Genomic DNA, 24,552 nt, shown 5'->3' with positions numbered 1-24,552 from the left:
AAAAAAAATCAAGAAGGGTAGTCTTAAGGTAGAACAATATTCACCCTTGCTAACATTACTAGACCTGACAAGGAAAACAAAACCTCTGAGTGAAGGAAAGGTCATAAATTCACAAGATACTGCAGGAGTGTATTTAGATAGGGTGTTTGTTTAACACAGAGGAGGTTGGGGAGTTCCCAAATTGACCTCACTAGCAGAGAAAAGCTGGCAGAAAGTTTTGCTAGCTGGGGACAAATTTTCTCTTAATGTAGTCAAGCAGTTTCCTGTAAAAACTTTGGAGACATTTAGATTTGATATAAAATATTCTTGTACTTCCTTATTTAATTACTGTATAGATACCATAATATTTTGTGTGGATATTTAATTATATATAAGATGAAAAACTGGACAAAAATTCAGCGGCAGGATAAAGACATTTTCTGTTTTGCTGTAAGATAAGATTAAATTAGATTAGATTTGATCAGATCAAATAAAACAATAATTCCCACATCATGATTAAAAATGATAGAAATATTAAAAAATACAAATGACATCAAATGAAAAATAAAGTAATATAAACTATGAAATCTATATACACCGTTTTCTTACACTGTATGTATACATGACTGATAGCTGCACAAGAAAACTGAAATTCACACAGTGTGCAGTATATTTACTGTAAAAATACAGAAATATAGCCTATGAATATTATTAAACAGTGAAGTAGAAATAACAAATAAACGTAAAAAAGTAAAAGTCAAACACTGCACCGTCGCAAATTAACAGGCATTTATTTATATACAGTGTATGGGATCAACACTGCGCCAAAACAACCTCAGGTGGAAAACAACAACTATCAACACATGAAGTCGTAATAACGCGACCAGCCAACAGGCGTCAGCAACGCACAAAAACAACGCTGACGTCGTGACGTAGTCATTTCGCGACAGCTAACATCAAAACAAACCTCTGCGCGGCAGTTTGACTTCTTTACATGAAAACCTGTGAACGATGCTGCAGCCAGAGCTGCTCCAGCTCCTGACAGAGGGACATTTAAGCTGCGAGGAAGACATAACGACAGGGGACACACAGGAGCCGAGGCGGAGCGGAGACCAGGAGGGAAACCCGTTTAGCTTCAGCCCGCAGCTCATACACCTGCACAAGGACCACGAGCTCTTCGAGGTGACACAGCAATAAGGACATGTGCCTGGACAACGCTTAATATAACATAATCTAAAATGATGTAACATTTGTTTAGCATAACATACTGCATGTGGATGTTGTGTCCAGGATGGGGACATTCTCAGACACATGTACCTGCAGGACCTCTACATCTCAGAGGCTGAAGACAAACCGACACTCAGGTATGGAAACGGAGCTAATTTAGCTTTTGTGACCTTATTAATGCTGTGTGGTCATGGTACAGAATTACCGTAAATCTTCCCGGGCTGTTATTTGCTTAAAACGCTGAATACAATAGGCTTACAGACAGGCTTTCATAAAATTACTGACTCAGAATAGATGTAAACACAAACAAATGATTTTAGTTCTTTGAGACCTGAGTAAATTGTCTTTATTTTATTCAAAAATACGGGAAGAAGGAAATGAGCAACAAAAGGAGTGACCCAGAGGTTAGCAAGAAATCTGTAAAAAGTACAAAATCCAAATAAACAAACAAACAAAAAAAAAATCATGCAAAAACATGCACACTAACAACAACTAACACAAATACAACAACACAACAGTTAGCTTTAGCTAGCGTGATACATTTATCTTACCTTATTAAAATGTTTTAATTCTGTGAAACAATTTCATTTAAAAAGTACCGCAGACGCCTTTAACCACAGGTGTTACCACAGTATCGACTTCTGTTGGTTTTGGTTTATTTTGAGAGAGGAGGCGGTGATGCAAAATGGGCGAGGCACTGAAAATTGTTTTTTAAGCACTGGGGAGGGAATAATTCATTTTTAATTGCAAGAGGGTTTAAAAGGTATGTTTTTTGATAAAAATCTCCAAAATTACAATATTTATCACAGCTTGAAACTGTGAAATATGCTTATTTGTGTATATGTATCAATCAAGAACAGTCCTTACCTAATCTGGATTTTACATCAAAATTAATTTGAATCATCATAGGGGCGTCGGGTGGCTCAGTGGATAAAGCAGGCGCCCCACATATGAAGGCAGTGTCCTTGCCGCAGCGGCTGCGAGTTTGACTCCGGCTTGTGGCCCTTTGCTGCATGTTATCCCCCTTTCTCTCCCCCTTTCACACTAGCAGTTTCCTCTCCTATCTAATAAAGGCAGAAATGCCAAAAAAAAAGTAAGCATTTTGTTGTTGCTATCGAGGTAGCGAGTAAAGAAATATTGTAGTGTTTGAGCAGCATATCACACCTGAATCATTTTGACTAATTTCTGTACAGTGTTTGTTACTATTTTACAGATTTAAGTGATTCATTTGCTTAAAAAAGAAGAATGGAATGCTTGTTTTCTTAAATTAATAAATATGACATCCACACACCTCAAAACACAGACATATCTAATGGATGTATTGTTATTTGATTTTTTGGGACAATTGTTTGTTGATAAATTGATATCTCTGTGCTTTCTACATTCGTCTTTGAATATTACCATTAAAATGTGTGGCAAATGGTCTGTTAGTCCATATTTGATCAGTATAGAGCAAATAAACCACCAAACATAAAATAGACCCCAGTAAAGATATTCCTTAGTCAGCAGGTGTGGATTCTTTCATCTTTACCTGTAGCCGTTTGTAATTTCAGTGTGTGTCAGGCTGTCAGTCACAATCATCCTCCTCTCATCTTTTCTCAGTGTGTCCGAGTTTGCCTGTCACATTTCTGGCTGCAGTGCAGTCTTCAGCACTTTGGAGGAGTACGAGCACCACTACAACTCTCTTCACAGACACGTGTGCTGCTCCTGCCGGCGCTCCCTGCCAAGTGCCCGGCTCCTGGACATTCACATTCAGGAGTGGCACGACTCCCTCTTCACTATCCTCGCCGAGAAGCAAGATATGGTAAGGCAGAGTCTGAAGTTGTGTCCTTTCCTCGTCTCTGTTGTCTTGCTGTTAAGTTTGAAGCACAAAGCTGTAAATAAAGCCCAATATGTTAAACATGCTTTGATGATGACTATTGAGTCTTGATAGTTTTCCCCCGGTGGTTCATTTCCATGTCTCAGTACCAGTGTTTGGTGGAGGGCTGTGGACTGAAGTTCAGGACGAGTAAACACAGAAAGGATCACCTGATAAGAATTCACAAGTATCCTCCAGACTTCAGATTTGACAAAACCAAGAAGGACAGAGGGTGAGACTGCACGTTTTATCCACTAGATGGTAGCAAAACCTCAGTATCAATAATTCTCCAAGCACGTTTTCAATCTAGTGGAGTCCGTGTTTGTTATAGTAAACAGGATTTAAGCCTCTGAATTGAAATGTTTGCAAAGTTGATGCACTATTTTATTCTCCTGTGAACACAATTAAAGTTACAGAGTGAGAGTTTCTTTACTGCTGCATTAAAACCATTGTGTAACCTTTAGTGATATTTCGTTTAAAAGCTCAGCTACAGTGGAAATTGCTTTAAATATTTATTTTTGTACCTGAGCCCAAAAAACAATACAAAGGCTTAAACTAGTGTTCAGTCATTATACTTTCATTAAATACCAGTTAAATGTATTTCTAATATCATGTCTTTGTTAACAGAACCCGGCAGACGAAGAGACAGCAGCAGAAAGACGCAGCTATGGAGGTAGTGGACGATGTGTGTGAGTCAGAGGGTGTGTGTGAAGTTATGTGTGATGCGCTGTCTGACCAACATGAGCAGGGAGAATCCATGGAGACGCATGTGTCTGAGGAGGAAGCTGTTCGCATGGAAAAGTTGGCCTCTACTGCTCACAGCGCGGGGAATCCAAGCACAGAGCCACAAAAACCACGATACTCCTACAGGTTAGTCTTTAAACACGTTAAACAGTTCAATTCTGAACCAAAGGAGACTAAGTCAACCATTTCTGATTTATTTAGATGTTCTAAGGTTAACTCTGGGAATTTACAATTTACAATTGCATAGTTGATTTGGGGTTAATCAAACTGTAGGAAGGGTTCTTTCTTTCATTTATGTGCAACATTACAAAATTAAAATGCATGTGGGTTCATATCTTGGTAATATTTACTACAGTTTGTCATATTTAAAAGATAAACAATCTAAGAAACTAAACAACAGCCGGGTTTTTGTCCATTAGGGTCCCCACAACTGTGTGCTTCGGTCACGGCTCCGTAAGAGGCTTCAGAGGGGGGCGGGGAAGAAGGAAATAAAGCCAGAATTCTGTTTTCAGTCCTTTAACATGAATAACTTTATATTCCTGTCTTGTAAAGAGATATTAAAAATGCCATATATGTCCATGACTTAAAATAAATGTTTGAAATAAAAATGTGATGGGCCGAGACATTCGTTCAGGTGAACTGTGTGCAACTCAAGGCAAGACTTAAAAAACAAGTGATATGTGTATTTTTGAAAGAAAAATAAGACAGATGTCAGAATTTACATAATAGATTTTAATAATCGTACAAAACACCTTTTTACCCATCAGATATAAAATACACTGATGACCGATGTGAGTACCAGTCATGTTTAGCATTTTGAGTGTTTGCAAAAATAGCTGATGACTTTTATTTACATTTAGTAATGAAACTGGACTTTAAGAGCTCTTTAACATCTGTGCAAAAAAGTTTTCCTTTTGAGGTAATGTAACAAAAATACAATTTTAATAGTAAAGCAGATTAATCTGATTTAGACTTTTGCAACTGGGAAAGATATTAAAAAGTTAAAAACAAACAGAAACTGTGTGGTTTAGATATTTTAAATTCACCTTGAATGCACCACTGTGCAATATATCAGCTCCAGGTTAAAATGCCAAAGGTAAACATATTTTTGAAGATGAAACTGCTAGTAATTTTTTTTACGGACATTTGAATTCATCACAGCAGTGATAAAAAGGCACTGATGAGCACTTCACAGTCTGTTTCGTGATGTTTGTTGTCAATGATTATTAGAAGCTATTACAGATACCCCTTTTGGACATAAAATGTGAGTTTTCTTGTTGTTGACTTTACTCTTTATTGCCTTTGATAAAAACAGACTGTAAGATATAGTATCAAATTTTAGACTGGATTTGGATGATTAAATGTTGATGCTCTCCAGTTTTCTAACTACAAAATGAAAGCTGTGCCCTTATAAGGTGAGAAATATTCAAAGGCCTCTGGAATGGAAATAAAACATTCACATGGTCACTTTAGAGAGTCATCACCAGTTATTGCTTTAAACTCAAAGCTGCAGGCCTTTAAATAATCATGTTATTGTCTCTTACCACTTTAAAATAACTTTGACTAAAGTATTTACAGAAATGTAATAGCTCAGAAAGCTACATGTGAAATTTGAAGATTTAGTCCGAAAAATGAGCTTGACGAGAGTCCGTCGTTTAAATAAAAAAAAGTTTTACTGAATACACTGCAAAAATGACCATGATCACCATTTACCTTAAAGTAAATAACCTGATTATTATTTTTAGAAACTTAATTAAAATGTTTCTATTTTCCTTGATTGAAGCCACTATTTCAAATAAAAAAAACAACAAAACGAAAACAGTTCACTCTATGAAAATATCTGAGAAAAACATACTTTTTTTCATTATGATAAAAATATTTCACATAAGATTTAATATAAGATTTCAGACGGGTTGGCTCAAAAGATGGACATTTTTGCAGTGTTATTACTGTATAAAGGCATTTTTTTTTTTTTTTTTTTTTTTTCAAAAAGCGGCAGTCCCAACGATTCAGTTCAAGGTTGGTGTGTGTTAAGACAAGTAGTACATCCCATATGGTCCACTGAATAGTCCTGGGACGGGGAAGGCAGGCCGCGGTCCGTTCAGGGCCCCGTAGAGTGACGGTGCGCCCATGTGCGCACTCATCGGGAAGGGGAAGGCGAAGGCCGGCAGCAGTGGCTTCGCGGCCAGCTTGAACTTCTCCAGCTCGGCCTCCTGCAGTCTCTTGGCCTTTGCCCTGCGGTTCTGAAACCAGATCTTGACCTGGGTCTCTGTGAGGCTGAGGGAGCTGGAGAACTCGGCTCTCTCTGCGATGGAGAGGTACTGTTTCTGACGGAACTTCCTCTCCAGAGAAAGCAGCTGAGAGGTTGTGAAAGGAGTTCTGGGTTTCCTGTTGTTCTTGTGTTTCCGTAGATTACAAGCACTCGGGCTGGGAAGTCCTGGAAGTAAATTTAGAGAGTGTCATTATTGGAATAGAAAAGATGTGATCGATATTGCTTACCTGCATTGACTATAATGACTTTGTTTGCGTTGTATGATATGCATGGATAAAATAACATAAAAACAAGGGGGATATCAAACAGAATTAAGACAATGAAGCTGTTATTTGCAGCCGTTTGCAGCAAATCACATCTGAAAGTTAAATGGTGGCTTTTTGCATCGAGTTCTTCATTATTGTGGTACTGTAATAGACCCAGAATATTACTTCATTTTTTATATTTTCCTGCACTGTTCTTCAATTAAACCAAAAGCATACCCATAAAGAGATTTGGATATACTTTTAGAAAGTTGGGCAGTTTAAAATAGCTTTGGATTGGAAATAAAGACTACCGTACACTCACTTGGAGGGGATGCGTAAGTAGCCTGATACCAGGGACTCGTCTCCTTGTCGCTGAGGTCCCCCGCCTCTGCTTTGGGCCGATTAAGTCCCCTCAGTGACGCACACTCTGTCTCCTCTCCGCGGACGCATCCTGAACCAGGCTCCGGGGAGTGGATGCTCCTGTCCGGCGTCCTGCCTGATATGAGTGATTCCACACTGAAAGGCAGCTCTAAACTTTTGGTTTTACACCTTCGGACAGATGATAGGTCCAGCTCATCAGTCCCTGTGCCACCAGCGGCTCGGTCCTCCGGTGAGGTCTCCTCCGGAGCAGCCGAGGGCGGTGATCCCTGCGCAGGATTCATTACGCACGACTGAGGTGCCATACAAACAGTTTTCCTGCCTCTCTCTCTGATGCTATTTTTTGTGTTTTTCACTCGAGGATATCTGTGTTATTGCCCAGAGTCCTCCAGTGATGCGCAGCTGAGTGGTAAACTTAAGTTTTTACGCATGGACCTGCCTCTTCTTCAGTAGAGTGCCTTGAGATCCTCTCTCATCTTTCCGCCTGCCTATCAGTCCGTCGATGTGCCCACGTGACTCTGTTAAAACAGTTTCTGATAGGTCAGGCTTGTAATGATGAGTTGCGGTCCATTTCATGCGCTTGTGATGCCCTGACAGATGTAAACCTCCGATCAGAGGCGTGGCGCCGAATTCCGAGTCCTCAAACAGTAATATACCCCCTCACCCCTCATGCCCCTCTGCCCCCTCTGTCCCTTTGTACAGGGTTTTTGTTGTGGCTCCTCTCCGGGCGTGGACCGCTGCATCAGCACCATCTTCCCTCCCACTGCTGATGCACTGGCATCAGAGGGGATTATTTATGCACACTTAAACATTGCATGATTACATCAGTGATTGCGTGGACATATTTAATTTGCAGAAACGTTTTTGTTAGATTTGAATACAGCCTGGAATGCTTAATATATTGTTTCATATTGACAATATATATATATTTTTTAAATTACATATTTATGTAATTTTCTCCAAGTTTGATTATCGAAAAATTAGCTGTGTTGGGTTCTGTTATTTACGTTAGGAAATGTAATTCATATGTGGACCACACCTTACCATAAGCTTCTCAAAACTCTTTGCCTAAATACCTAACTATAACTTTAAAGCTGCACTGATTAATATTTACATTAACAGTGGCTCAAATTGTATCATTAAAGGTTCATGTAACAAAGAACATTATTATCATCCACCTTAGTACTTCCTCTCAGCTTTGTGTGGCATTTTAATATCTTTTAATTAATTGTTTTGGTTTACAGACTCAACTTCAGTTTATTCACTCACCACTCTCATCCACCTTGTTTTTTTCTTTTAACAGCTGCTCTTAAAAAAATACTACTGCCACAAAATGACCATTTGTACATCAATTGCTCACTGCCTGTTACCTTGAATTTGTGAAGACTTGTTTTTTCTCACATGCCTCCATGTCAAAGGGAAAATCCCAAAAAGTGAACATTCTTCATGAACTGAAGTCATTGGGGTCCACGTTTAATAGCAGTAAAACTATGTTAAAACATCCGTTTACAAACACTCACAACTGCAGTCTAAATCAAGTCTGTTACCCAGTTGTTCAGTATTTCCCAAACATGCATTTTTTGCTAAAACCTTACCATATAAAACCTTTTCCGCCAATAAGTAGCCAGCCCTGAATTTATGAAATCGTAATGTTTTAGCAGAAATCCATGTGTTTGGGAAGTACTGAGCATACAACTGGATAAATGGGATTTGGGATTATACTGCAAGAGTTGTTTGAGTTAACAGATTTTTTGATATAGTGTTGCTCTTGTTCAATGCAGTCTCCATATGCTTCAATTCATTAAGACTGTTCACCTTTTTGGATTCTCTGATCAGTATAGACATACATGAGAAAACAGTAATAGTAAAACTTGAAAAAGTAATTGATATGCAGATGATCATTTTGCAGGTGACGAAATTCTATAAGCTCTAAAACCTTGCTGTAAACTACCTGCCTGGCGCTCAAAATAAGAAAGTAGCTAGTGAATATGTGGAGCATTTAGCAGCCAAAAAGGCAGAAATTTACTTTGGAAAATGGCGCAGACCAAATAGAGTTAAAAGGAGAGTGAATATTGAACTTGCATTTATCAGGTGAACACAAAAATGGCCAAATGACTACAAATGTTGCTTTGTGTCATCCAGAAGACTAAATTGGCAACTGATTTTTAATACGTTCACCATATCAACTTTTTAAGAAGATATGATAAATGTTGTGTTTACAGCTTGTTACACTGCCCTCAGGTGGCCAAAAAAAGAATGAATGAAAGTTTAATAAAACATGAACCAAAAAACTCAGTCTACAAAAGTTAACTGGTATGAAACCTTTTGTTATGCTCCCAAAACTACAGTGCTGTTACTTGTTGTCGGACTTTGTCTGAGGAGTTGAGCTTTAGAATAATTCAAAGTAGTTTATCACTGTGTTTCATTAAAGCAGCAAGGCAATCCAGCCTGTGATTCACAGTACTTTTTATACTATTAAGAGTTATTATCACTATAAATTTCCATTTTGTGGCGTGTAATCAAATTATCTTCGGCTGTGTATTGCCCATATTTCAACCTATTGTGTTCATTGTCTGTAATCCCTTTGAGAGACAGTAAAACCCCAACTAATGTAGCAGTGGCCGACTGAAGAGGCCCATCCAAATTAGGATTGTTTTGCAGCTCTTCAAATCAAGTCAAATCATTTTCAGTGAAACCCAATATCTGAGATTTTCTCTCTCTTATGGGAACTATTGTAGGGCCTGCAGCAGCACACTGACTGACTGTCTGTAGGACAATTGGTTAAATAGAGTTAACTGTTGCTCTCCCCGAGGTACATTTCTGCTTTGATCCCGCTGCGCCTGGCGCCTGTCTGCTCTCGCTCCCCCTCTCGCTCTGTGTGTGACAGTGATAGATCGCTGGGTAACCGTACAAGCTTTCAATGACTGTAATTTAGTGCCTAACAACATTACATTCTCCTCTACTTACCGTGAATATTACCACTCTCGCTCTCCTCCTGTTTGAAAAGGGATGTAGGGCTGACTGTAATGTTTTGTTTCTCCTCCATTGTTTCATAATGAATGAGTAAATTATATTTCCTCCTTCTCTCTGAGTAGCACGCACATGCCAGAAGAGCCAACAATGAGTGTTTTGGTTTGAAAAATGCATGTCTATATATAGTGCCGTAGCTGTTTTTTTTCTCTAACAAAGTTTCTCTGTCATTTCTACTTCATTTCATTACATATAAACAACATGATTTATTTTGTTCAAAACATTTATGCCAGGTCAGATAAGTGAAAAACTTGATCTGTTGATGACATGAGCTGAGTTGTTGCTAAAGTCATTAGGATTCAACATTTGAGTACCAATATGGATATCTGTACACGCCTGATATACCTGATATGAGACAGAATTGTTAACTCTTTACCCTCCGTTTCCATCCTCAGTCTGACATAGCGTCCACCCTAACTGAGATCTATGGTGGAAGGGGATACGGTTTTTCATAAACAACAAATAAAGACCAACATATCTGAATAACAACAGCCAACATACCTGTTTCCTCTGGAGTTTAAAACTTGTAGCGGAGTGAATTAAGTCAGAATCAGAATTGGGTTTTATTACCAAGTACATTTACACATACAAAGAATTTAATTTGGTGTTTTGGTGCAAAACAGTGAACATAGAGGAAGTATAAAAGCAGTAACTTTAAATAGAATAAGATATAAGATAAAAATATAAAAGCAATTAAAAAATTTAAAATGAAAAAAAGAATATAAAGAACACAAAAGGTATGTGCAAAAGGTGCAGTGGAGGAAACCACAATGTCAGGCAATATTGAGAAGAAATAATTTAGAACAACCTTGATAGCAACGTCTATCTTGCTCAGGCTTGGACGGCATCTGTTCTTTCATGCCTTCATACCCTCCTGAAAATTGACATTCACATGTCACAGTGCCAGATGATTCAGCCAGCTCGAACTTGGTGGGGTGAGTAGGTCGAAGGTCTGGACACAGGCAATATCTTTACTAAATACTACTTGATAAGCCATCCAATAGTTGATGAGACATTTCACTAAAACAGTGGGCCATTTTAGTTTTTGTCCTCTGGGCCGCATGACTGTCTGCACGAAACTGAATGGCAATCCATCCAACAGTTGTAGAGATATTTCAGTCTTGAAATGTGGTCGAGCGACAGACCTGTCTATCTGTCTCTCTCTCTCACACACACACACACATACACACACACACACACACACACACACACACACACTTACATACACTTCTCTGAACCCTGCTGTCTTGCCAAAGTGGAGAAGTGTTTAAGGAGGTAATTGCGGTTTCCAAAAGAGTTTTCCTTTTCGAACCAAACATGTTGAAGCAGGCTTTATATATTTCATTTAAAAAAGACACTCTTTCATGAGAGTTGGCACGACTTACAGCTATGCTAACCAAACTTTGGGGAGGGGGGCCAGAGTCATGTGGGATAAACATTTATGAAACACACAGCGGGGAACTTTGTGGTGAAAGTGTATCGTCTTTAAAAGAGATGGGAGGCCTGCCCGGTGAAGCATAACAGAACATTATCCTGTGTCTGAGTAGACCTGCCAACACTGGTATGTCAAAATGTCAATGTGAGATCACAAACTCTCTTTTCCATGCTGACAATCAATCACACTCTCTATGAATTCTCTTCATCCTCACAGACAGAATGAAGTGTTGATTTCCATACGAACGAGTATCATGTTTAAGATTCGGCCCATGTCATGCAGAGATGTGACCAACTCAGCTTTGCTTGTGTCCTCAAATCAGTCTCTTGTCTTGAAACATTAGTAACACATCAAGTCTCATATCCAAATATCATTAGTGTCCAGGCACAACGTGATACTCAGTTGTGACACGACCACTTTAATGTGGGAAACAAAACATATCTTGACATTTTAATGGTATATCATATTGAGAAAAGAATCAAAGCTACTCTGCCTCGACCTCATTTTATCCAAGTAAAATCTCTACAAATGTAATTTCATTTCGACAGTTCAAAGCGGTGTACCTTGAAGCAAGATTAATGTTAAGCCTAAAGCCAGTTTTCCGTGTCACAAAGGTGGCTCCCTTTTAACTTGCTAACTTGCCATGGCGACTTGTGCTGCTGTGGCTTAGCCTACCATGTCAGGACCGTGCGTGCTGTGTTCTGGGTTTTGGCTTGAAATCGCAGCTCCTTTGGAAATGGGAGCGCTAACCAATCTATAAATTATACAGATTCCCAGCTGAGGGAATATGTTATAAATGCAAACCTGTTTGAGCTGTTATGTTACATTAGTAATGCCATCAAATGAAGCCATGCAACTATTGTTGCAAAAAATGTATATATCATATTGCAGGGTTTTTTGCCAGAGGAAACTATGGTATATCAATAATGCAAGAATGCCAGAAATCAGAGTAAAAAAAAAAATCTCCATCCATCTATTTATCTATATAGGTCATTCTGATAGGTGGAGTAGGTCATTCTGTCAGGTACAAATATCTTCCTCACCAATAGTATTAAACAGTTTGATTACTATTTACAATGAAATATGGTAATTCCTTCAAAACATTGAAATGTTACCACTTTGAATTATGTTTTTATGTTTTGTCCTGAATTGTTGAACTCTACAGCTATAGAAGACAGATTAGAAAATTGGTTAGTCTATATTCATCATAGAGAATATTCATTTGATAAAATTCACTGCACTTTGACTTGGCCAAAAACTAAAGTATCTTAATTATGGGCACTGTCTGTATACTTAAAGACAGGTCTTTGGTATAACATTTAAATTTGCAGCATCAAGTTTAAAAGTTTCAGAGCTATAGAGTGTGCAGCTGTCATGGTAGATAGAGCAGATTAGTAAAATAAATATATAATAGCTTGTTAATTAGATATTTACTGCCGTTATTCTTTTCTCATCTGAAGCATCACTATTGTTTTTGCTGTATTTTTAAGAGTCAAGTGATGTGCTTAAGGGCGCACAGAGCCTGAAGAAATAAGCCTGGGTTGAAAGAGCTTGTTGATAGCCATCTTTATTGTACACGTTATCTCTGGTGGCGTTTTTATAGTTTGTCATGCCAGCTAAGGCAAAGAAAGCCTGGCTCTGTTGAACTTGCTTTGTGGTACAGCTCAGAACCTTATCTAGTTTATTTGTGATTAGTCCATTTCCTGCAATCATATGATGATTGTGTCACATGGCAAAATTGGGACACAGTGTGGGCTTTAGTGTGAGCACAGTAAAAAATATTTCTTAAAATTAAATTATAAAGTTATTCTACTGCCTCCATGAGATTTATTGTTGATTTTCAAGACTATTTATTTTGTTAAACTTATTTCTCACGCACCATTTACCACTTATACACAGATCGATGCTTGCAGCCTTCAGACTATAGATTGGCATGACTGACGTGTGTTACATTAATTACTGAAATAATAGATTCTAGCATAAAATGTCTTTTGGCTCCAGCTCTGCTTCACTCAGGCCCAGTCACGCCAGTCATGCCACAGAGGATGTGGAAGGCCTGAGGTCTTCCCAGTAATGTTTCTCCTTATCTGATCTGAGCTTGAAGGGAACTGCAACGACATGTCGGCCTTGATTAGTTGTTTCATCTTTCCTACAGTCGGCACATTGTGTCATTACAGCTGCCATTCAAGGTCGGGTCTCACTTGTCAACTATGAAGAAGGTCAGTGATATGACCTGCTCAGTATTATAACACACTCACATGTTTTTCTCCTTCTTCCAAATTGGACATTTCTCAGTGTGTTGCAGAGTAAAATGTGACAGGTGTTGCTGAGAGTGACTGCAGGACACTTAAATCATCACTACCCTTCAACAAAAGTGCTTTTTAGATATCTGAACTTCTCTTTTTTCAATCTTCACTCAATTGCTGTCATTTTTTGTGTGCATAAGTGCAAAATGTGCACCATTATCCTCATTTGATCATCATATTATGCACATCTCTGCGACAGCACACTTTTCACGCTTCCTTCCTTAACACTTCTGTACTCAGTTGTGGTTGGATGACACATTGTATGGCCCTGATACCAGCTGAAGTGCCAGAAACTAGAGGCAATGACTACCAACACTACATGAATGCTTGTGATTAATGCTGTTTATTGCTGTCTTAATTGATCAAATCGAGGAAAAAAGTTTCTTGTGCATCCTAAAAATAGTTGAAAGTAAAGGGGAGGACTTAAAAAAAAAACTCACAGAGAAACTACAGCAGATGTGAATCAAAACTTTCTCTATTAAGTCAGGAAGAGTGGAGTCAACTAGCATTAAACATGAATGTTAATATTGAAGCAGTGCTTTGAATATGTCTAGAGTTGGTATTGCCATGCAGTTGCGACATGCTATAAATTATGTCAGGTGAATCGGATTTGGCTGTTAAAGACGAATCAAGTATTCGTTTCTTTTTTCCATGCTGAGTTTGAATGTTGGAACAAGGTTTAGCAGGACATTCAAGGATGACAATGACATTCAAGTAATATAGTAAATGAGCCAAGTAGCTCTCCTAACTCATGCATGCTAAGTAACGACGGATCGAAAATGTTTTTTGCCGACACTACATATCAAACAATAGCCAGAGATTGTATAATGTTGCTGTAAAGTGTTAGTTTTTCCAAATGGCCACACTTAAAAGTAGGTCATATAGCCTGCAGTCATAAAAAGGAGTGAGACCAGATAACTGAACAAATGGGAATACTGTGTCAATAGACATAATCTCTCCTCAAAGGACTTGATTGTGCTGCGCTTCTTTGTGCAGCAATTAAAACTCAGATTTACATGTTTACAACTTACAATCATTAGTTTGACTGTAAATTTTTCACTAGCATAAGCTGAGGTTGTCTGCTCGAAGCACTCGTGATGATGATATCTCAGTAATTTTCTTCTTTCGGAGGACATACCGGAGACTTATCCAGCAGATGATGCCTGAAACCTTTGTAATTACGTGATGGATTGTTGATTGGTTAAGTGCTTTTCAGTTATCCTTTATATGTTAGCATCAGGGGAAAGCGTTGACAGGCGAGCAAGGAGCGGGTTATTATGCCGCTGTGTGTTTTGTATGTAGGATATTGGGTTTGGTGACAGGAAGGCGCGTTCCACATGGCGTCTGACAGAGACGAGCAGAGTGGTTGGCTGACGGGGATTCTGCAGTGAGTCTTGCACGCAGTGCCAGGTGCTAACAGGTGAACACAGAGATATTGTTGCTGTAGTGTCGCGGTTTGGTTACGGAGGGGAACAAAGGGAACTGGACACCCTCTATGGACCTGGAGCAAGCTGGGGGTTAGGGTGAGCTCAGTGATGGCGCTGACAGCACGGGGGGACTCAGATGGTAGCCTGCACTCTGCGATGATAACGACGATGATGATGATGATGATGATGATGATGGTGTTGAAGAATGACCCACTAACAGAGGCTCGGGATGTCAAATTATCAGAGGCTCTTTATTGTCTGGCCATGATAGCAGATGTAGGCGTCGCTAGTTTGAAGGTGATGACAGCAGCGGAGCAGGGACATCACAGGACTAATGGAAGCAAGAGAAACCTGACACACACACACACACTCAACAACACTCACACACTCACACACACACACTCTGAGCTGTAACCCATGTAGTGTCTGAGTCTTGAGATATAGAGAAGCTTAACTGTAAACTACTGAACAAGTCTGAGCGTAACAAAAGCAGCATCCCAGTGGTTCACAGTGGGACACAGAGGACTGGTATGGCCTCACAGCTTTTGTCGCTAGTTTGTGGTCAAATGAATGACAGAAGAATGTCACCACAACATTTAAACTGTATCTTCTCTGTTTCTTATCTGTCTCAGCTCCCCTGTTCCCCCCACAGTGTGTAGATTCACACTAAATTAGATCACACAAATGTCTCAGCATCAGTTTCCCACTTTGCCTGTCAATGAATTGCAGAATGAGGTCAGACCGCAGCACACTGGGAAATACAGTTTGGTGTATAAACCCACTGGAAGCTGAGAGTGGCGCGCTGATTTGTGTCAAGCTGTTTGTGACAGCTGCTGCCGATTGATTGTGTGCAAATTAGGTTAAACATTTCCCAACAATATTACAATTGGCTTCTCCAAAACCACTCAAGTGATGGCAGCTGCACTGCAACATGCTGTGATCATTTAAACTGTGACAAATCACACAGCAGCACCTGTTGGGAGATGACTGGTCCACCGAGACACTCAACTGAAATAAATAACAAAAAATCCTGGCACAATGTACTGGAATACTGCAATATGGCACTATGTATCCTGGAGCTGTATAATGTATAATAACGTTAACAAAATCTGAAATGTTATGCTGTCTGTTGTTCCAGCTTAGTTCAGGATATTGTGACTATGTAAAACCGTATGTCATGTATTATGCCAAACACTGATTTGACCACTAATTCCACTAATCATTATCAAAAAGAAAATCATAGACTGGATTATAATTTTAACAAAGTCTAAAAAAGTTATGACTGCTAACAAACATTTTAGTTTGCAGTTGTTAAATATTAAGAATTAATACTGTGAAGTTGGCTGTCTGTTATTCCAACTATGTTAAATATATTGTGATTATGTCTAACAGTGTATAATGTATTGTACCAAACAGTGAATTGACTACTAATCCTACTAAAAAGAAAAAAAAGAAAAACAGTGATTTAAAGGAACACTTAGGACATTTTAGATTTTAGAAAAAAAAAAAGTGGAATTACAACCTCCAGATCTGTCATGTGACTTTTTCTCATTGACTTATATTGTGAAAGACATGTCTGTAAATAAGTTGATACATTTTTTTTTAGAATTTCAGAAGTTCAGAAGAGCAGCACGTAAAAAAAATTTTATACCCCCATTCAAGTTAGTGGAGGTCTAAACCAGAAGTAAACCACTTGACTGATAAAAGTCTCTTGCATGCTCTAGGGTCCCAGTGACATGGAAATGCTGGGCAATTTTATTCCGGGGAACTCAAACTTTTTTTGGCTTCACGTACCACTGAGAAACTGCTTTCAGACAGAACCACACTAGTTGTTTTCACTGTTTCCAGTCTTTGCACTAAGCTAAGAAAAAAGATGAAAAAAAATGCTTTTCCTAAGATGTCAAACTACTCCTGTAATGGTCAGCAGCTAAAAACACCACCTTTTGATGTTTTTGCTTTTTTGTAAATGTCAGTCTAAACAAGTATAAGACTTTAAGTACAAGACAGCTTATCTTAATATCCACCCGAGCAAAAAACAGCCCAGTCACCATAATAAAATGTTGGCAATGTACATTTCTGCAAACCACGGATAAGCCACATTCATATGTTTCAATCATTTCTTTCATATCAACGTTTCTTAAGTGATGTAGTTCTGATTACAAATATATGAGCTAACTTTATCATTGGGAGTTGGAGGGGATGGTGGATGGCATGAAGCTGCAGATCTCTGTTAGAGATCAACAAATGACATGAAAGGATGTTTTTTTACAGAGATATCGGTGACATTTCCAGCCATGATTGTGCCACCAATAACAGGTATTTCAAGCCAAAACACAGTTTTTCCCTACCTATAACCAATTGTTTTTGTGCCTGAACCTAACAACAGCATTGTTGGAACATAAAGAAACAAAAAGCTTCAATACGTTGGTAACATACAGTAATAACCTACAAATGTGGCATATCTGTGGTTTATGTCAACACAAAATGTTTTATTTTAGCGACTGGGTTGAGCAAAACTGCCCATCAAAAACATTTCATTTGACATTCAGGAGAACCTGCAGTGTGTGTCAAGTCATATTCAGTATGTAATACTTCCACTTTTATTGTAGATAGCTATTCAGTGAGTGACTTGTTTTATCTCACTCAGTTTCAGAGGGGACTTACCCATATTTTTGATACATATTTCCTCAAAGTTTGTGACTCACACAGACTTTAAAAGATGCTCTGGGCATGACGGCGATGTCAATAAATTATAGTCATTAATTATACCCATGGCTCTGATAATGTTGACCACAGAAGAGCCGAAACTGGAACAAATTAGGGTCACATGACTTGCTCAGGGGGATTTTTGTGCTAGCTCTAGATGGTGGGAATATCCCTTTGCATTCGCTTACCCTCGAACGGATGTCTCAGGCCATCACACGCCTGCCACTTTAAATTAAATGTATTTCAGCTGTCTTGTTCATCTTTCATGTGAATTCAGATTATGCATAAAAATATTGTTTAATTAAATATATTTTTCGGGTTTCTGTGAGAATGTGAGTGTGCGCCTGTGATCTCAGCACAGTGACAACTTGAACAAATACGTTGCGTTGATTCTCCAGAGATTACAATAGATTCCTCGTCGTCTCATGAAGCTCTGAAAGAGATGGGAGGGCACCGCAGGGGCCCCTGAATAAACAACCATTAAATTCTCCCTGCGCCTGTATGAGGAGAACCTTCAGACTTGGGGCCGTGCTTTAAACAAACCAAAATGCCAAACCACAAAGAATCACAATTAAATGTAGGGAAATTGTTTGACTGAGGCAGCCCATCTTACCTTTACTACTTAATCTTTTTTAGATTGGACACTTGGAAAAGAGGCAGATTAGTGGACAGCCGGATAAAGTGAGGACGATGGGTGGAGGGAGAGAAGAGGGGGATGAAGGAGAAGATGAAAGCTTTGTTGTGCTGATGCTTAATGAGCTGGAAAACACAATTGAACTTCTCTGACTGTGGAAATTGCTGTGAGGGCATCGTAAATTAGCGCCAGTGTGGGAGCTAGCCTGCTGACAGAAAAGAGGCTTTGTGTGGTGAGGGCTTCTTCACAGGCCTGCAGCCACTGGGATCCTCACAGTGGTGTCATTGCGCGATCTGTCGCACGACAAGGGGTTCGGCGGTTACTTTCAAACATGGCCGTGTTTGGAACTGTTTGGGGGCATTCATTTGCCGTTCATACTCCGTTTTACCATCTTACCTGTTGATCTGCGTTAGCCAAAAAACGTTTGCGACCTCCTGACCTAAAAGTTTTTACATTTCTGTGTCCTGTTACCTGATTCTTATTCCATAAACATGGCGCCCAGACAAAGAACAGACTGACAAAGATACAATGCAAAGGAGAACGAGAGTGAAGAGGAGATGGGTCTCACTCTTTTCTGATATTTAGTGAACTGCAAAGGGTGACTCTTCATTCTGGCTTTGCAGGCTTGGCACATGCCTTCTGTTACTAAGTGGCTTCATATTGAAAGGCTCTGCGGCTACTATTCTCTCTCCCACTGGGTGCCAGCCTCTCTGCCCTGGCAGCTGCTGGGCTTTAGAATAGACCCATAGTTTCCCCTCTGCAGGTGAGCTGCACAGCCAAAACAGGGCCCCTCAAAGGCCCTTTCAGAGACTCAATAGGAAACTGACTTGGGGAGAGAGGAACGGGCACACAATGGCTGCCTTCTCTGGACACAGAGAAGATGGAGATGAGCTATTGGGGTGCTGCTTTAGTGCTGCTTATAGCCATGTCGAGGAGAGGTGATGAGAGAAGAGAGGAGAGGATGAGTTCCCCCTGTTAAGTTTTTTGAAGGCGTGGTTCTTTTTCCTCCGTAATTCTCTGCCACTGCAGAGCAGGGATGTCCTGTCATCCTGTGTCTCTGGTGTAATTGCTGCGCCTTTGAGACCTGATGAAACAAAATGTTTTTTCCATGTCCTGGGGTGACAGGGGTGACACTCGGCTCCTATCCACACCTCCCCTCTCCCCACCCCCTCCCATCTTAGACCACTGGAACTCCCTTTAGCTCCGGTAAAACTCTTCCCATGCAGGCAGGAAAGAATGCACCTCCCTCTGCTCCCTCTCACCTCCTTTTCATAGTTTGCTTTTTAACTTTTATTAGCAACAGCTTTCACTGACATATGATGAGTTGGCAACGGAGAGACGGGGCAAGGGGGGGGGATGGAGAGAGGGTTTAGAAGTGGGGATAGAGAGGAGCGATGAAGAAAGGGAAGGATGTCTATCCTTTCCCTTTTTTGGTTAGTGCAGCATGTCCATGTCTATCTGTCAAAATAGAACAAAAACAGAAATACAATTTGGCAACCTGGATCTCTCAATATTCTTTACTATAGTTTATTGCCTCAATAATCATATGGTGAGTAAATTCTTCCTGTATCATGGTTATCTATAATTCTTTTGACCCATCTGAGACCTTAACAGTCTATACATTTACTCTGTGCTTTGGTCACGAAAACTCTACGCAAATCTTAGGGGAAAAATCAAAATGAGGAAGAACTATGGACATCAGACCCTGGCTTGTTCAAACGTTGTACAACCCTTTTGTTTATTTTGCATGAATTATTATTGTTCGGCCTCTTGTTTTGAAAGTTTTGAAAAAAAAAAAGAACTTGTCAGTTGCGTAGACTGAGTAAGAAGAAGACTGAAATATAGACTATATTACTTCTAATATATCCTCTATTCATGTGTTTAGAAATTTAGTACAGTTTATAACTGATTTAAAGTTATTTCAGAACAATCAATGTGTTCTCTAAAATGTCTAAATTGAATAAAAAATGATCAAAATCAGTTAGAATATGCAGTCTTGTGGTTTAAAACATACATTTTGAAAATATCAGAAATGGTATCAACATCCTTAATAACCTCCAAAAGCAGCATAAAATGTAAAAATTGGCCAAGCAGTTGCTGATGTGCTGTTAATATATATAATTAATATAATAATAATAATTATTATAATAATTAGAATATATATACAGTATATATGTCTGTGTGTGTGTGTCTTATTATTAAATAATTGTTGTGAAACACCTCACTTGCAAAAATCTTTTTAATCAGTTGTCAATAATCAATATTTAGCTATATTCTATGCATATTTTACTTTTTCGTGTTCTTCATTTTTTTCCTGAGACAAGCTCTCTTAGCATGGACACCAGTTTTCAAGCATAATTTCTCTCCACAAAAATATTGCGGCTTGGGGGCACGGATCAGGCACAGACACACCTGTTTGTCCAAATGAGGCTGCCATAGAGGTAGGGAGCTGACTGCTTGCGCATGCGCAAAACGTGTGAAAATGATCAATTGGTTGTGTCGCGTGATTATTACGTCACTTGCTGTGTCGCGGGATTGTTTACGTCACATGCAGGCGGGAGAAGCCGGTGTTTTGAAGAGGCATGGCGGAGGCAGAGAGGACGTTTCATACGAAAACTTCAAAAGTTTGGGAGCACTTCACGTTATGCAAAACAAGGAAGTGTGTTAACTGCGAAATATGCAAAAGTGACACGGCATGGCACGCGAGCACGACGGTTGATGGTGGATGATGCAGCACCTAAAACGAAAGCGAAAGTGAGGAGGAGGAGAGCTTAATGGCAGGGTAAGTCTCACCGAAAAACGATGCACGCTCAGTTTTAAAGTAAGGAAACGTATGTTGTAAAAGCTGTCAGCATTCAGCTTTTGAATTGTTCCATATTTTTGAGTTTGTAGTTATTTATTTTTATGATGTAAGATTATTTTGATGGCTTAGAGATGTTCAAACAACCGCATTGTTTATGCACTGCACTTTTTGCACTGTTGTCAATGACAATCTGATTTTGAGCAAAGTGATGGGAGAAAAAAAGTTTGTTTTATTACTATGTCTATTTTTATTTGTTAAAAATCGATTCATGGAAAAAATAATCGACCGATTAATTGCAACTATATAATAGTTTAACTTTCTTCAAAATTTGTATTTTGAGAAAGTGACAGCCCAATCTAGGAATAAAATATTAATACTAAAACATAAACACTAAATTGCTGTGACTTAATAGCATGAGCATTGATAAAATCTTTTTTTTGTTCCCTCGTCAATTTTTGTTTAGTGATTTGATTTAATTTATTCCATTATTATTATTATTAGTTGTCTTTTTCTTTTTTCTATTATAGCATTTTCTAAGGTAATTTCACACATTTATGATGGTATCACTTGATTCTATGACTGTGGTTTTGCCTGTGTATATGTTTGTGTATGGGTGCATGTGTCAGACGATGCGGCTAGTGACCTCATCTGTACATTGATCTGTACTTTTCTTAATTTTTAAAAAAAATACATTTTTATTTATTTTATTTTATTACGTTTTATATTGCATATTATGTACTTTAAAAAATTCTTTATATATTTAGTTTTTCTTTTTTTTAGTGTCATTTACTTATTCTTATTTATTTATTTACTCACTCACTTTTTTTCTCTTTTTTTCTTCTTTCCTCTATTTATTTTATTAGTGTTTGAGCCTTAATGTTTCTGTCTTATGAAACTTAGATTGTATTGTAGAGTTGTAAACTTCTTGGTATCACATGACCTGTCAGGTGACCCATTCATGCTATTTATGGGGTGTGTCTCTGTACTTTGTCATGTCTGAAGAAGGGTCTAATGCCCAAAACGTCACACGTGTGGAGGTATTCCAATACATTTTCATGGGAGCACTATTGTGTGGACTTAATTTATTATTTCATATCTATTTTTCTTGGTCCAGCACCAAGTTTTTATCACTTTTTTTATGTGTGCGCTGCTTGAACTTTTGTGTTTAAGAATACTTCAGTCAATTTTCTATCAAAATGAATGTAGGGGATTTTAATTTTTACCCATATTACCCACCCCTGCTTCAAAATACAGAAATATTTCCATGGCATATTCTTTTGTTATTGTTTACATTTAACATGAGATTTTAATTACACAGTCGTCTGAGAGATTACGGAGCCTTTAGCTAATGGAATTAAGTTGGGTAAGAAGATGCTATCAGTCTCTGTCTCATTTTTCCTCTCTTCTCTCTCCCTCCTTCCTTCAACCCCTCTAATCAGTTCCACTCTGTTATTGCTGGCCCCGGGCTGTTTACCTCTTTTTTAAACTGCTTTCACAAGCATGACACCAAAGCCTCCTTAAATGTCTATTAGAGCCTTTGGACGCGCAGTCGCTTTGCGGCTGACCTTTCAGCAGTTGTTGCCATCATTATGGAATCAGTGCTCGCTGATCTGACGTTTCTCTCACCTTCTTAAACCAGGAATAGTTTTTTCCTTCTGAAGTGAGTCGACCACTTTTGAAAGGTTAAGTGGTGAGTGGGAGCTCTCACGACAGCGCAGAGAGCTGAGCAGACAGACAGACTGTGACCACAGCCCTGCAGGACATAAAATGCTATGAAATCCAGGACAGACAGTTTAACATAAGTTCCGAGGACAGACATGCTCTTGAATGCACCACTCTTCTTGTACTATTTGCTCTGAGGTTTTGAGAAGGAAGAAGCATTTTCTGCAGTCAGAGCAGCTGGGAGTGATTTAGCAACATTAGTAATTCTGGCAAGCGTCTTTCCTCAGGGATAAGTTCTTAGGGCTATGTAAACCATAATGTAATAGTAACCCTCTTTAGTGAGAATCATCTTCTGTTGGCCTGTTTGGAGAGGACATAGTGGGCATCATTATTGTTTTAGTTTAATTTGCAAAGATCACTGTGACTTTTGAGTTTAATCTCTCTGTCTCTATGTTGAAATGCCTGAATACTTGCTAAAGTACAGTACAATGCAGTGCATGAAGTTGACAGTGCGCTGCCGATCAACCAGCGTGCTGTTTGTATTATTGAGCAAAATTCACACTATTTATAAAAAAAAAAAAATTATAAAAAACCTCCAGCTTTTTGCCTGCAGGCCAATATAGCACATCTGTAACTATTAACTTTGGTCTGTGCACCTCTTAATGCAAAACTTGATTTCTGACTTTCATTACATCATTTTACCAAAAGAGAGGAGATTAAATATTACTCTCAGTCTCAGATCTTATGTCTTCACCCAGACCACGATCAAAATTCTCTTCTCCGAACCAGTTACTGACAAAAATGTGATGAAACACCACTGACATTCTCGTGCGTTAACTTCCATTTGTTATGCTTTTTTAACATGTTATATTATTTAAGAGCTTGAAAAAGGTTGCTTAAACATCTAATTAAATTAAAAGTAATCAGAGCAACAAGTCAATGATTATGTCACCAAACAGCAAAATCACCTCTGTGAGAAATTTCAAACCAGAAATCCCTTTTAACATAATATGTGTGGTTTTCATTTGGCACTGCCTAAGTAGTATAAGGGAGTAAAGACATAGCACTTGCATTAACATTAAATTCTACCTATTAATCTTAAATTTATAAATGCCTCTCTATAAATGCCTTTAATCTAACTTCCATAATCTTTTTTCTCTTAATAAGAAATATGATCTAAATTTCACAAACGAACTGTAAACAGCACGTTCTCATTCTCAGGGCGCAAACATACAGCTGCTTTTTCACACCCCTTGGCGTGTGATATGAACCCCAAAGGCAGCTTTTGGCATCTTCATGAGACGCGGCGGGCTTTCAGCCAACTCCAGTGTAAACACATCTGTGGTAATACTTGATGTCGTGAGCAACTGATGTTGTGTAAAGAGTGAGAAAGTCAGTCTAGGGTGGTAGAGAGGGGAGGTGGATGGGTCAAACAAAATCGGACCTTCAGCCAGGAGACAGCAGTTCATGTTCCACGTGAAACCAAAAGCCATTGTTGAGTTTTTTTTTAAATAAGTAAAAGTAACACAATAAAGAGGTCTGGACTTTAATGGTTAGCTGTTAGGATTCAGAGAAACTGAGGCAAGCATCAACATCACTGTTATTTAAGTTTAGTTTGACAGAAAACTAATAAGCATGGCATTCAAAATACTTATTTTTAGTTTTGTCCTTTAACGCAAATTAAATACAGCAGTAAGTCGCGGCAGCAAGTTATCACATATTAGTGGTGGCAAGCCCTTTCCCTTGATGCTGTGTCTGTCTTTACTCTGCTGTTGTCTGCGTCCTGCAGGTATATAATTATGGTTTGAAAAGGTTGGAGCCAGACTTTCCATGGGCAGCGTGGGAA

At 38.8% G+C, this 24,552-nt stretch overlaps 2 protein-coding genes across 3 annotated transcripts; one reads left to right on the top strand and one right to left on the bottom strand.

Moving 5' to 3' along the window:
* Positions 1–888: 888 nt before the first annotated feature.
* On the top strand, positions 889–4,429 carry znf511 (zinc finger protein 511). 2 transcript variants are annotated; one of them, XM_088086800.1, is made up of 7 exons: positions 889–1,161; positions 1,270–1,343; positions 2,809–3,010; positions 3,172–3,296; positions 3,692–3,737; positions 3,813–3,934; positions 4,228–4,429. In XM_088086800.1, exons 1-7 carry the CDS (start codon positions 991–993, stop codon positions 4,298–4,300), a joined length of 813 nt encoding a protein of 270 aa, XP_087942926.1. In that variant the 5' UTR covers positions 889–990; the 3' UTR covers positions 4,301–4,429. The 2 variants fall into 2 exon arrangements, with proteins under 2 accessions (XP_087942926.1, XP_042358130.1); XM_042502196.2 differs by having other exon boundaries at positions 891–1,161; positions 3,692–3,934.
* A 458-nt stretch (positions 4,430–4,887) lies between these two features.
* On the bottom strand, positions 4,888–7,544 carry msx3 (muscle segment homeobox 3). The gene is made up of 2 exons (XM_042502197.2): positions 6,648–7,544; positions 4,888–6,245 (listed from the first exon to the last, which is right to left on the bottom strand). The coding sequence occupies exons 1-2, from the start codon at positions 7,006–7,008 to the stop codon at positions 5,839–5,841; spliced, it is 768 nt and encodes a 255-aa protein (XP_042358131.2). The 5' UTR covers positions 7,009–7,544; the 3' UTR covers positions 4,888–5,838.
* Between the last annotated feature and the right edge of the window lie 17,008 nt (positions 7,545–24,552).

This window comes from Plectropomus leopardus, chromosome 13 (genome assembly GCF_026936395.1).
Source record: "Plectropomus leopardus strain MGB_pleo_1.0 chromosome 13, ASM2693639v1, whole genome shotgun sequence".
NCBI classification, from domain to species: Eukaryota; Metazoa; Chordata; class Actinopteri; order Perciformes; family Serranidae; genus Plectropomus; species Plectropomus leopardus.
The sequence above is the reverse complement of the archived record's forward strand: the minus strand, read 5'-3'. Positions and strand labels throughout refer to the sequence as shown.